General features: G+C 43.9%; 2 protein-coding genes across 3 annotated transcripts in view; one reads left to right on the forward strand and one right to left on the reverse strand.

Annotated features, from left to right (window-relative positions):
- The window catches only part of ITFG2 (integrin alpha FG-GAP repeat containing 2), a 109,088-nt gene extending 101,436 nt beyond the window's left edge, over nt 1-7,652 (forward strand). For both annotated transcript variants that reach the window (XM_044417782.1, XM_044417783.1), the window contains 4 exons: nt 2,110-2,201; nt 3,077-3,194; nt 4,219-4,392; nt 6,611-7,652. In XM_044417782.1, coding sequence (XP_044273717.1) covers nt 2,110-2,201; nt 3,077-3,194; nt 4,219-4,392; nt 6,611-6,768 — 542 coding nt within the window. In that variant the 3' untranslated portion in view covers nt 6,769-7,652. The remainder of the gene's footprint in view (nt 1-2,109; nt 2,202-3,076; nt 3,195-4,218; nt 4,393-6,610) is intronic.
- Nucleotides 7,653-13,335: 5,683 nt separating this feature from the next.
- TEX52 (testis expressed 52) overlaps nt 13,336-14,387 on the reverse strand; it is a 20,908-nt gene continuing 19,856 nt past the window's right edge. The window contains exon 2 of the mRNA XM_044417786.1: nt 13,336-13,573. Coding sequence (XP_044273721.1) covers nt 13,336-13,573 — 238 coding nt within the window. The remainder of the gene's footprint in view (nt 13,574-14,387) is intronic.

A 14,387-nucleotide genomic window follows, 5' to 3' on the forward strand; every position in this document is an offset into this window, starting at 1 on the left:
GAGTGTTGGGCAAGGAACCAGGAATGGGCAGATGAGAAGGGAAGGAATGCCTTGTGCTAGGCGCAGAAGCCCAGAGTAAGATGCATGCTGCAGCTGAGCAACACAGAGCCCACCTATGTCCCTTCATGTGGCTCAAGCATGATATACCAGAGCTGAGCAGCAGTTAAGAGGCAGGGAGCATGTTTGGCTGGGTTGCCCTGGGAATTGACCTGGTTTAATGTACCATCCTGCTCTGCAGTACTCCCATGCTCGCATTCAGATGGCATGTTGCCTGCAGGGGTCATACCACCCAGGAGCAGGAGGGCAAGCTGGTGTCTAGCACTCCTCTTTCCAAGTCCTATACAAGGCTTGAGAAGTTGCTGTGGGAGAAGGACCAAATTTTCTCATGCACCTCTTCCTTGGAAAGGAGTAAGGCAAAGGTAGCAGTGCATTCCTGCTCTTTCTCCTGCTGCAGTGGTGGTGGCAGGTGAGAGCCAGCTGTTTGACTTGCCTTTCTCTCAAGGGAAGCAGGACCAAAAGGCTGGTTCTAAATGGGGCCTGGGAATGTGGTCTGCAGACAACACTAACTTCTGAGCTCCTGCCAATGCTGCAGGAAGAGCAGTATTGCTCTTGAGCAATCCTCTCCCTCCAGTATTGGTAGGAGCCTGAGGAAAACAGATGCTTGCTGCATTCTGCTAGCTGTCATTAGCTAGAGCCTCCTGACCAGAACAGCAGAGCTTTTTGACACTCTAGCCAAAGGGTTCTTTTATTTTTTGGCTTGCCTGTGACTTATCATCTGGATGGGCTATTTAAACCCTGTGATGGGTAACTGGCTTGCCCCTCTGAGACTAGAATGACATCCTCTCTCAGAGGGGCAATGCCCAGCTAATACTCAATGTGCAAGAAAGATCTGTCAAGTTTAAGGAATTAGGAAGGGCAAAAATCAAGATTACATTTGGTGGGATTCAGTCTCTCCACATCCTCCGGCAGAATAATTTGAAAGGAAATCATAGCAGGCTGAGCAGATGAGGCTGCAACTTTTTAAAGTCAGTTTTTTAAAAAAGTGTATTTTACTAGCCAAAGGTCATAACAAATACATCAAATAAATGCTCATAAAAACAAAATGAAGAATTTCAATGATAAAAAATATAAATAATTATTTTATTTTATTTATTTAAAACTTTTGTATACCATCCCATCATAGATGTTTTGGTATGGTTTACAATAACAATAAAATAAGATAAAGTAAAAGTAGCACAGCATTCAATATTAAATGTAACTGTAAAACCACATATTAAGATAAATTAACAATAAAATAGTGGAAGAATAAAAAGGTTTTATTTGCTGAAAAGAAGCATTGGTGCCAGGTGAACCTCTCTGGGGAGTGTGTTCCACAGTCAGGAATTATATTAAAAAATACTATGAACAGAAATTCATCTTTAATTCTTAATCTCCAATGCATTTTATAGCAATTTTGTCTAATTTTCTCTTCCTGATCTTTTTTCTGTTCTTAAGTCAAAATCGATGGTATCTGTGCAAACAGTTACTGTGGGCCGCTATGAAATGCCCCTTAATCTTGGGAAAGCTCTGCTGTCTGACACTGTACAGGTTTAAAGGCAACAAAGAAGTATCTTTACTTACCCAGCATCACTGCCACCAAGAGGATTCTTACAACAACTCCAGCCTATATTCGGTTGGACCCATCACTGTTTGCACTCTTTCACCATTTGCACTCTGGTCATTGAATAATTATCCACAGTTCCTTAGGATACCCGGTGCTAAATGAGTGCCACTGTTAGGGTGGTGATGCTTAGGTCATCTTCCAGTTCCATAGGCAAACCAGAGCTACTGCAGGTCTACCAAACCCCATTGGCAGGGAAAACTTAAAATCAACAAACTGCTGATTATAGACCCACAGCCCAAAAGAAATTAAGAAATGAACTGTTCACAGCAAGAACATTCTTGTGTCAATAATATCCAAATAAAGTGTGTTTTGCTAGATGCGTCAGGCCAGATTTAGTTCAATACACCAGGATAGGAACTACTACCCTGTAAAATGAGATCTCTGTGGCACAGCATACAGAAAGAACATGGGGCCATTTTCCATTTAACCTTCTCTTTCCCCTGTAGGGACTCTGAAACTCATGGAGGGAGCAGACAAGCTGCTGTGGTCAGTGCAGGTCGACCACCAACTTTTTGCTCTAGAAAAACTGGATGTTACTGTGAGTTGTGTTCTAGATTGCAACAGTTGGACAGGTAGATGCAAATACACCCAGATCATCTATTAGGAAAGAGAGGAACATCTTGGAGTTACCCATTCTGTCCTAAATAATTCAGGCAGCAACCTTTAAATGAAGCACCACAAAATAAAACAGTTTATTTGCTTTTAGGGATACTTTTCCCTGCATATGGTGCTGGCATGCATTCTTCTGAGAGCGAGGCATCACCACCAGTGTGGCCATTGTCATCCACCTGCTTTTTCTCCCTAGATTCAGGGGACAAGGAACTGATGCCCTGGCAAGGAGAAAAAGAAAGGCTACTTTGGTGAATTAGCAGCAGAGGCAACCATACTCTTATAAAGAGGATGGGAGGGTTGAAATGAGACAATATGTGCTTGACAGCTTGTTGGAGGCATAAACAATTTCAGGCGAACAGAGGCTTGTATTATTCTGGTGGTTCTCAACTAAAATTCTATATTTATTAAATGTATATAAATTCTTTAGAAAGTTAAGAGCATCTTCATAATGCTTCTAGGAAGATAACCCTCCAGGCAGTTTCAAGTGAAAACTTGCCTCTTTTTAATGGTCTTAACAGATAATATCTTGGATCTTTAGCCAGTAAAACAACTCTGATGGTGCTCATGTTGGCACAGGGCACTTAGAGTGCTGTTTCTCTCTTCCTCCCCATAATATGCTTTGCAGCTATTGTAACCCATAAATTGGCTGCTTGTATCTGTAGTCGTCAGTCTTGTTTCTTGTTGTATCAACCTCCCAGATTTTAACTTTAGCAATAAGCTGCTAGTGCTGGGCTAGATGGATACAGGAATGTGGGTTGATCAGATTTATTCTTCCTAATCAGAAGCTTTTAACTCTTCCAGGGCAATGGACATGAAGAGGTAATTGCCTGTGCTTGGGATGGACAGACATACATCATAGACCACAGCCGTACAGTGGCTAGGTTCCAAGTAGATGAAAATGTGAGTGCGTTCTGTGCAGGTGAGTTGCTTATTTGACTATAGATACATAAACTTGGGTAACCACTAAACTCCATACTCTGTGTGAGAAGGCTCTTGGTAGAACACACAATCTTCATGCAGAGGACTCCCAGTTCACTTCCTGTCATTTCAAGTTAATGGTGCTCAGGTAGCAGGGCTCAGGGACTGCTGCCTAAGATTTTGGAAAGTCAATATGAAGCACTACATTCATTAATTCATCCACTCTTCTTTATCCACTCAGAAAGGTCAAAGCTTGGCCATACAGATGAGATAGTACTGGGCCAGATGGACCGATGGCCTGACTCACTGTTAAGCAGCTTGATATGTTCATTTAATGCCATGTTCTACTACTTTTAGTCAGATGTCCATAGTTCATTGGTAAAATACATGCTTTGCATGCATAAAGTCCAAGATTTAAATCTAGGCATCTCCAGTTAAAAAGATTCCTGGAATTTGGACTAGAAAAGATTCCTCTGCACCCAAGGGTGGATTAAGTGAAAAATGACAATTTATAGTACAGTTACAGCTTCCTGCTAATTGTTTATATATATTGATATATTTCCTGGAAAGTGGTATAAATATGACCACTAAAACCATATTCCTTTACAGCTAAATAGGTATTACATACATTTAGGTGTTAGCTATATCATGTACAACAATCAGGTTGAGAATATGCATGTAGAGCCCTCTGTGAGCACTTGATCAGAAGTCCTTGCTCAGTCATTACCTCAGCAGAAGAACCCTACATCCAGTCCTTGAAAAATTTGCAGTGCTACATTTACAAGCTCATGTTGCAGTTGCTCACCAGTAGATTTGTATTTTATCTCAACTGATTAGGGCTGTAGGGTAAATTGAGATATGCTTGTTTATTTAATTTCTCTGAAGCCTAATAGCTGAAGCTTTCTGTGTGGTGTACACCACCATGCGTATCATCATCTGATGTTGTTATTAAATATTCTTGTAGCTCAATAATCTTTTCCTGAAATTTGTTTAGTTCTTCAATGATGGCTGTTTCATTTATTTAGGCCTCTTTGCCTGCAAAGGAGGCTTTAACAGCCCTTGTCTGGTATATGTCAGCTTTAACCAAAAGATCTACATCTACTGGGATGTGCAGTTAGAGAGAATGGAATCCACCAATTTGCTGAAGATACTAGAGAATAACTCTGAATACAGAGATCTTCTGCTCCAGCTGCATGTGGGTACGTCATAAGCCTTCTATAACCTAAAAATGTTAGAGAGGTTTTGATTATAAGAAATAAAAGAACAGAAAGGGAGAACAAGAACTATGAGCAGCTGATTTAGGATTCCATCCTAAAATTCATCAATTTCTGTGATTGGAGGTTTTAATGCAAAGTATTAAATATACAGGAAGGGTGCAGGCTTATCCTCCTCATGCCAAATGTTAGGTACAAGCTGCAGTGGCAATTGCTGCTGCTGCTTGCAACACTTCACACCCCACATTTAATCCAGATGGTCATTTAGCGCAGGGTGGGGAGGGAATCAGTGCAACTCCACAGCCCCAGCTGCTCTGAGGCCCAGTTGCCTCCCCCCTCCCTCACTCTGAAGCCCAGTTACAACCGCAGGGGAGGTAGTTGCCAGTTATTTCCATGCTGGCTGCAAAAGGGTAAGGTGGAGTGGTGGTTCATACTTGGAAAAATCTTATGGTCTTCCAGAAGATGTCAGATTGTTCCCTAAGTGTATTTAAAACAAGGGTGAACAACTTGTGATTATCCCATATCCTCTCACTATTGAGTATGCTGGCTAGAGCAGATAGGACTGTAAGCTAAAAACCTGGATGGTCAGAAGCTGCTCACCATGATTTAAAACATCTGATTGGCAACTTCCTTCCCCCATTGCAACACTGTTTACAATTTTGAAATATTTTTTCATGACAAGCAGACTGGTACAATGTATTGAAGTGGAATGCTTAAGGAGGATTGATTGATTCATACATACATGTTCTCACCATCATGTATAATCAGTAGAGAAAGGGATGGAAATGGATTTTTGTAGGGTGAGTCTCATCTACTGAATGCAGGAATCACTCTGTATTTGATTTGTATTTGAAGTTGTTGGCCTGTACACTTGAAAGCATTCCTGCAACTCAGAGAAGCAAACCATAAGAATTGCCTTAGTCGGTCAGTCTTCAGAGGCCATTTAGTTCAGCTTTCTTTCTTATTTATTTATTTATTTAAAACATTTCTATACCATCCCATACTTAAAAGTCTCAGGACGGTTTGCAGCAAATTAGTCTAAAAAATAAAAATAACAATTGTCCAGCAACGAATGCTAAAATAGAAACCCACCACTAAAACAAGTTAACAATTTTTAATGCAACATTAGTTGTCTAGATGGCACATTAATGTCTCAGGACACATCAAACAGGGCATGAAGTCAACAGCCTTTTCCTGGTTTTTGTGTGAAATATCTCCTTGTTTTGAGATTACTGTCTTCATGCATAAGTAATTAACTTTTGATAGAACTATCAACCATAAAGTTCCGTTTGTTTTTAAATGACAGATGAGTGAGTACACAGAATCTGTTGTTTGCATTCACATCATTGTACAGCTCCACCTGGAACCTGCTCTTGTAAATAGGTTGTTTCTTTTGGTTAGAAACAAAACGAGTGAGAAGGGGCCTCCTGGGCCATCTAGTCTGATCCCCAGCTCCAGCTGGCTCCACTCGTGTAATCCCCAGTATATGGTTGTGCAATCTTTCCTTGAACACCCTCACTGATGGGGCCTCAACCACCTCCCTTGGAAGCCCATTCCATATCCTAGGGATCCTAACTGCCAGGAAGTACTTCCTGACATCCAACCTGAATCCTAGTTCCTTGAACTTTGCCCCATTGGAACACGTCCTGCCCTCCATTGCAAGGAAGAACAGGTCACAGCCCTCCTTCACATGATATCCCCTCACATACCTGTAAGTTGCTAAAAGACTCCCTCAGAGGCTCCTCTTCTCCAGGCTGAAAAGACCCAGCTCCCTCAGTCTCACCTCATACGGCTTTCCCTGCAATCTGGCCACCATCCTTGTGGCCCTGCACTGCACTGACTCCAGCCTAGCTATGTCTGTCCTGTAATGTGGAGCCCAGACCTAGACATAGTACTCCAGTTGTGGGCACACCAGAGGCATGGTTTCTCAGCAAAAATCAGCACCTGAATCTATTTACAAGTTGAGTTCTCCATGAGTGTCCTGCAAAAAATTCCCTGTTGGATGTGGGATGATCCTATGAATCTAGTTTAAGTCTTCCCTAAAACATTGCTAGAATATGCATTTATGCTTTTAAGAAGTGAATTCCACAAATTCTTATGACAGTTAGGAATCACAGAGCTGAAGTACACTGATTCTTCAATATTATATTATTGCAACAATACTTCTTGCTAGTGATGATGTGTTTGCCTCTTTCTTTCATAGCTGAAGATGATGTTTCTGCTGTCAAAGATCTGATTCACAAGAGCTTATACTTTCCAGAGGAGCAGCTCAAGAACTCTTCTCATTACACACTTTCACCCAGAACATTCTCCTCTAACAGCCATTCCATTACTCAAGAAACTGATGAATATATAGTATAGATCCACATAACTTATAGCACTGTTTCTCATGTCCTGTTAGGATATGGGTGTCCTTGTTGCATCAAACTCAGTGACCTGGATCACACATAATGATAACTGAAAGTACAGGTTCAGCATGGATTGAACATGGGTTCTGGTTAAATCATGGGTTGTTTTTACATGTAAAGGTTATACTATGGTTTAGGTACAGGTAATTAACCAAAAGGAGCCCAGAGTTCACAGCAACCATGAGTTCATTTCCTGGGTTGCTCATGGTTAACAACCTGTTAAAAAGCAACAGCACAGGGTAAATACATTATGGCAACTCCCATTTTAACAACAGTCCATGATTCAACAACCCATACTAAGTCCATTTTATGTGCAAAACCAGGTCAATCTGTTCCATTTATCCTAATTAATTTTCTAGGCAGTTGAAGCTTCATAACAAGCCATGTCTGAAGCTTTTCAGTCAATAGGTAGATCCAGGAATCAGTTGAACTTAAACTGATGACAAACTGCTAACCAAAAGCAAAATAATAGGAAATGCTCTTTTGCATTCTTCTCATGTTTCACTGTCTCTTCTAGTGAAAACATAGTTTCAAATTTTAAGTTACAAGGATGAAAGCCATTAAGTAAATTCAGGAAACCTCAGTTCTTAATACTGCTAACTGAACGGTTAATTGAAAGGGGACAGAGAAGCTAACTGTAAAGATGGGGTGGGAGGATGTGTTTGCATGGGGAGCAGGGTTCTTCTGAAGCCAGTAGGTTAATACAGAAGTTCATACCATTCAAAAGCACCATGCCAGTATGCAAACATTATTGGATTTAAGTTTGTACTTTTGTGTACTCCTGCTTATTTTAGTCATCTATTCGTTGAAAACTTGAATAAAGATAATTTTAAAGGATCAAAACTTACTGCATTTTTTAATGTCTAGATTATATCATGTTAGTTTACTCAAATGAGCATTCCTGTTTTTTCTTCAGATTCTTTTGGGTTTTTACTTTTTCTGTTTTTTCCAGTGTCCCAACAAACATCTTGTGTCCATGCACTGTTGTTCCTCATGTGATCTTGCTCACAAATACCCTCCTGGTCTTTTGTGTGGCCTTACACTCTTTGTCTCTGTTTCTGTCTTTCTCACACACAATTTCTCCTTCTTTGTGCTCTCTGTGCATCACACATATGAGCTTTGTACCTGCATGGAGGCTGTTGTTAGGAAGATTTCATAGTTGACAGTGTTTTGATGGGAACCCCTCCATCACCTCAGCATTTGGTCTAAATGGGAGGAGTTCCCACCTCTTGCCTCAGCTTCTTCAACTATCTTCTCTGGTGCCTTGTGAAGTTCTTCCTCTCCCTCTATGTTAACTTGGCCATGGTCTCTTGTCATATTTTTCCACAAAAACAATGTCCCATATACACACTAGAATTTTTTCTCCTTTCTAGTTCCTCTGAACCCATGCAGGACTTTTTTCTTTTTCCGACTTTCCTCTTATTTTCTCAATGGCATTTAGGCATCTTTTTATAAGCATGAAAGCCACTGCCAACTGATGAGCATCCCATTTACCTGCTTTTCCTGGGCAAGGGCATATTGACTAACGTCTTCACTGCCAGGCCCAAAAGCAAAGTGCTCCAGGTGGTGAATGCTGTCTGAGCCAGACCCTTCCCTTCCTGCCCTAGGCTCCAAAACACCAATGTAGATCTTTATTAGCACTTCATAGTTAACAAGACCATGCAACAATAAGAGCCCTCTAGTAAGCTGAGTAATGTGTTGGGAATGAGAAAGGCAGTTGTTCTTAGCGTGCATTCCTAAGACATGCTGATTGGGACTCGGAGGAGGTGGAGCAGGGGAGGCCTTAGAATGTGGGCCAATTCCAGACATTGAGATGAGAGTAGTGGAGGTGCTAATCCCAAGGCCAGACTCTCCAGGTGCTCTTGCAGCCATTAAGTGTAACCAGGATGAGCAATTCATAGAATCATAGAAGAGTTGCAAGGGGACAGAAGTCCTCACACAGCCATGGGTCGAGACTTACCTCCTGCACCACAGCTGTCAGGACCCAGTCTGCTCCACCACCCACACCTTACAGAAACTCCTGGGCTTCATGGTTGCCATGCTGTTGGTAGTACACTTCACTGACCTGAGATGGGAAGGGACCCTTTTTTACACCTACTCCCCCTCCCCCTGACTACAAAGGTGGTTGCCAAAATCCAGAAGAACCACTACCTCCCCATCACCCCCTGGTGGCTGCAACAGCCATGGCTCCCACACCTCCTATGCCTTCCCCCACTTCCCTCTCCTCATCAAGGTGATCCCCAAAATCCAAAGGGACCACACAGATTATCTCCTCATAAACCTCTGGTGGCCATGACAGCTGTGGCTCCCTCTTCTACTTGTCCAACAAAACATTCTTCCACCTGCCATAGAACCACAACCTGCCTTCTCAGAGGGCCAGGAGCTTCACCCAGACATCAGCACCCTGAACCTGCCTGGAGAAAAACCTCTACTCAGCACCACCCCCTGGCTATCGCATCTTTTTTACAGGCTGCCCTAAAACCCTCCACCCACAAGTCCTACCTGACCAAATGGATTGCCTTCACTTGCCACGCCAGGGCGGGAAACCTAGACCCTTCCCATATCTCCAGACATGCTTCAGCTCAGGACTGTCATCATCCTCCTTCAGGGTCCATCTGGCTGCAGTCTCATCACCCCCCCCCCATCCCAAGTTCCTCTGTGTTCACACACCCTCTAGCATGCAGGTTCCTCTGTGTCCTCCAAAATATTACTCTACCAGTATGCCCCTACACCCTTTTGTGGAGGCTCTCCATTGTCCTATACTCCCTCAAGTGAATTGGCAGTTGTTAGGGTTGAAAACCCATCCATCACCTTCTACAAGGACACAGTTGTTCACAGAGATCCACAGTTCTGGCCCAAGGTCACCTCCGCCTTCCACATGAACCAAAACGTCCTCCCAGCCTCCCAAGCCCATGCACTCCCCTAGAAGCATTGCTCCACTGCCTGGATGTCCACAGAATGCTTGCCTTCTACATGTTGTGCACAGAACAGCTCTGCCACACAAACCATCTTTTCATCTGCTGTAGTGGCCAGACCAAGGGGGATACCATCTCGCCCCAGAGACTTTCCAAGTGCATATCCAGTACCATTTCCCTAGCTTATGAGATGGCAGGGCTCAACCATCCCACCACACCCTCACATGCACTCCACGCAAGCACACGCTACATCTGCTGCTTCCCTGGCTGGAATCTCTCTCCACAGTGTCTGCAAAGTAGCCACATGGTCCACCCAATCAACCTTTGTTCAGCACTACAGGCTCAACATAAATGCAAGACAGGACTGTGCCTTAGGGTAGTCCTTTCAGCTGTTCTGCAATGACAGCCCTTCCATCCACAAAGGGTAAGCTTGCTAGTCACCTACATGTGTGATGCACAGAGACCATGAAGAAGAAAGGCAGGTTGCTTACCTTTGAGTGGTCATCTGTGCATTCACAGAACCTGCCCTCCACCCCACTGGCTGTCGTAAGACTGCCACACTCCATTGTCCCTACACACAGGGTCATTTGGGTGTGTGGATGGGGACGGACCTTATACCCTCTGTTCGGACACCTGGAGGTGTTGCGGTCTCCAAGACAACTAAGGAAGTCGGGGTGGAGGGTTGCTTCTGACCGCTCTGTGATGTTTAGATTTAGAAGTTTCCCTCTGAACCAGGCCTTGATCCCCACTAATAGTTACCCTCTGCTTTTGGGCCATCAACCATGCCCTAATCCATTGGGCACCTGTCTATCCCCAAAACTTCTCAATTTCTCAACCAGTATATCCCCTTGTCAAAACCCCTTAGTTTTCTGCCAGATCCCCATCTCTGCCATCTTCTGTCTCATTGCATCCTATCCCTTCCCTGACATATAACACTATGCCCCCTCCCCCTCTTTCCATTCCTGTCCTTTCTAAACAGGACATACCCCTCTATGTTTGCATTCCAGCCTTGCCTTTCATCCCACCAAGTTACCATGATCCCCACCAGGTCATACACTCCTACTTCCAGGAAAGCCTCAAGCTCTTCCTACTTATTACCCATCCTCCTAGCATTGGTATGCATGCATCTCACTGCTTCCTACATCCTTTTATTTGGGTCTCCCATCCTCCTCCTCCCTTTCCTGATTCTGACAAAGCTCACTAGAGCATTTCTGAAGAACTTTTCCCCCATCCTCGTGAGGTACTCCCTGTCCCTCGCCAGAACTCCATTGGCAAGAAACCAGTGCCATGGTCTAGGAACCTGAAGCATTTCTTCTGCCACCATTCCCTGAGCCAGTCATTCAGCTTGGCAACCCGTCTTTCCCTGGCTGGCCCAAATCCCCAGACTGGCAAGATAGAGGAAAAGGCCACTTGTGCCTTTAGATCCCTGAGTTTCTTGATGAGACCTTCGAAGTCACTAGTGATGCTGCCCACCCCCTGCCTGGCTGTGTTGTTCATCCCCATGTGGATCACCAGAAGCAGCCGGTGAACCTCCCAAGGGAAAAAGGCTCTGTCTGTCACATTCCAGTTGCATCTGCCCAGGAGGCAACAGACCTCCCTCACTCCAAGGTCAGGGTGGCACACCACTGCCTTAGTACCCCTTAGCAGGGAATCCCTGCTGACGATCACCCACCGCTGTCTCTTCCCAGTGGCGGTAGATGGCCGTGCCATGGCCCTTGCCTCTCCTGCAGTGGTCCCCTGGCCACAGCTAGCCCCAGGCTGGAGATCTTGGACAGGTTGGTCCCCCAAGTCATAATCTCCAGCCTCCCCAAGTGGAGAAAACCTGTTTCCCAGCTCCAGGTCAGCAGCAGGAGACTGAGGAGGCCATGACAGCCTTCTCCTCCTGTGGGTGACATGTCTCCATGTCTGGCTGGCTGTTTCCTGCTCACTCTCCCTCAACCTTCTGTCCAGAGGGGGGCTGCTCCTGGGCAGCCTGGAGAGCTCTCTGGGCCCTTAGACTCCTCACCTCCTCCTCCTCACCTTCTCCTCTAGGAGGGACACCAGCTTGCACCTGGGGTAAGTGTAGCCCTGCCTCTCTTGAGGGAGAAGGCAAACATGTCACAGGTGTCACAGCGGACAGCAACACTCATGATTCCCATCATGGCCATCTCCTGGCCTGATATAGGGCACCCCTAGCAGGCCCTACCTTTTTCCCCTGCCTTGTCTTTGTCTCCTGCCTTGTCTCTCCTACACTACACTACCCTTCCCTGACTTCACTTGGCTAGTTTTCCTAGACAGAGTAATAGTTACAAGCAATTATAAAAAAGGGGGAAAAAACAAGAAAAAAATGACCTGGGGAAGAGAGTCTCCTAGCAGTCTGGACTGCAGCTAAGGGACCCAGATAAGACAAAGACAAAGTTCAATATTCTCTTTCTTGACAAACAAACAATGGGCTCCTGTAGGGGAGGAGGGACAGATGAATCCCTCTTCAAGTTGGCATACATAAATTATTGCACAGCTGCTAATTCTTTGAAAGACATGGGGTATAATTTCCCTACAGAAGCACAGCATCTGGAAGTAATGCCACCTTCACAAGGGTGATATGAGGGAAGACTGCCAAGTGTGGCATTTCTACTGCATCTCTCCTGCATCATGGATCAACTCATGATAATAGAAGCTGCTGAATGTCTGCTGATCAATTAAATATTTCAGGCAAGGGAGTATTTACTTTTAACACAACTTGATCCTCTGTGAGTGATGTATTCAGAAGGCAAATCTACACTAGCAAATTTAGAATTGTTTCATACTTATGGCAGTGTTGCAGATAGGGCTTCTAAATCAAAACATCTGGGCGGGGGGGGGGGGTGTTTCAAGTTGACCACCCCTGCCAAAGGAATAGAAACAAAAATCTAGAATCTAAAATCTTAGAGCCTGGATTTACAATATTAAACAACGAGAGGCAACCATGCTTGTGAAGGCTCCTCTCCAACAACTGATTCTACCACCAGCCATTCCAGTTGGCTGGAAAGAGCAGGGAAAGCAAAGCCATTCCAGTAGCTTTTCTACAAGAATTAAGTTCCCCACCCCTTCCCTCTACATTCTCTCCCCGCCCCCCCGCCCCCCCAGCTTGTCTTTTCTTGGCTGTAAGCCTGTGGGCAGTGACTGTCTTGTTTTACTGATTATACATTAAATCACTTTATGTCTCAGTTTGGCTGCAAAGTAGAATAAAAATACTTTAAACACTGTATATTACCTTTAGAACAGCTTTGTTCAAGTTGATACCCTCCAGAAGTTTGGAACCTCAAGTCCCACCATTCTTGACTTCCAGTCAGCGATATCTAGAGTGGCACCAGGCTGGGGAAGACTATTGCATGGCCAAAGGAGTGGCATCATCCTATCTCCACACCTCTGTAATAAAGGCCTTATTATATATCTTGAGGTAATGACTATTAAACTATGCTGTGGATATAACTGCAAAGTTTTTTGTTGTTGTTCTGGCTGCTGGCAGTCATTCTCCAGTGACAGTTTTATTTTTATTTATGACTGTTCGATTTATGCAGTTTTGAACTACCAATATATTTTCCCACATGTACTGTAAATTTCAGGCTTCTTCCCCTTCCATTTATTTAGCTGACTGGGGTAGAAGGTCTTATTTTGCTCCCAGAAAGAGCCAGTTCCTGATATTTTTCCACTACCTCCTGGTAGATTGGGCTGATGTTCTTCAGGGCAAACTTGATTGCTGCCTCCTGGTAATGGGGTTGGAGACTTGGACAAGGGCAATCCCAACAGCCTCTAGAGGGAGGTGTGACTGGCTGCAACTGGGCAGAAAGTGATGCTGGCCTTTTCTCTGAAAAATTCTTATATCTGTCCAAAACAAAAGGGAGAGAGAGAGAATGAGAGCTGGGGGGAGGGGGGCAGTGAACAATAACACCTAGTTTGTAACTAAGTCAAATATTATATTTCAATGTGAGGGTTGAAGTGCAGTGGTGTATAAGTAATAGTAAGGCTACTACCATCACTGAGACTGAAGTGAGAGTTGAACCAGGGACTTTACAGCACATGATGGAAGTTGAAGCCTAAAACATCTAAAAGGAATCGGATTTGGGAATGCTGCTCTGTTATGAAAGGACTGGCATCACTATATCTTTACATCTGTGTCATCCCTTTTTCTTTCTCTCCTTCTTTCTTACCAGTGGGATGCCAGGGAATGGACTAATCAATCTCATCAGAGGCCTGAAATGATTTAATACACAGGGCTTTTGAAATTAGTCTGAGGGCCATTGGACACACAAGGACCCTAAGGTTGTCCCCTTCTGCTCTAAATAATATTGCTATAAATTGTAATATTTTTGTTATTTCTTCTAGCCAAGGAATCTTTCTGTCATTTCCTGGTCTAGTTAATGTGCCTTAAGAATGAATAGATTGTGCAAGGTGGTTACTTAATTGAGGATGAAAACTAAAAGAATGAGTGAAAGAGAGAAATGAGAGGACCCTTATATAGGTGTTCTGGGAGAGCTGTTTTGTATAAAAGGCAACAAAGGGTACTGGGCAGCTTTGAGTTATTAACAGAATGTTATGATGCCAAGGTGGAAGGAGATATTTCAGTGCTACTCTACAATATCCTATACATGCTCAAGTGAGGAGAAAACTACAATGCATGGAAAATTCAACATGTGGG

This window comes from Varanus komodoensis, unplaced genomic scaffold, assembly GCF_004798865.1.
Source record: "Varanus komodoensis strain SLA01 unplaced genomic scaffold, ASM479886v1 scaffold9, whole genome shotgun sequence".
NCBI classification, from domain to species: domain Eukaryota; kingdom Metazoa; phylum Chordata; class Lepidosauria; order Squamata; family Varanidae; genus Varanus; species Varanus komodoensis.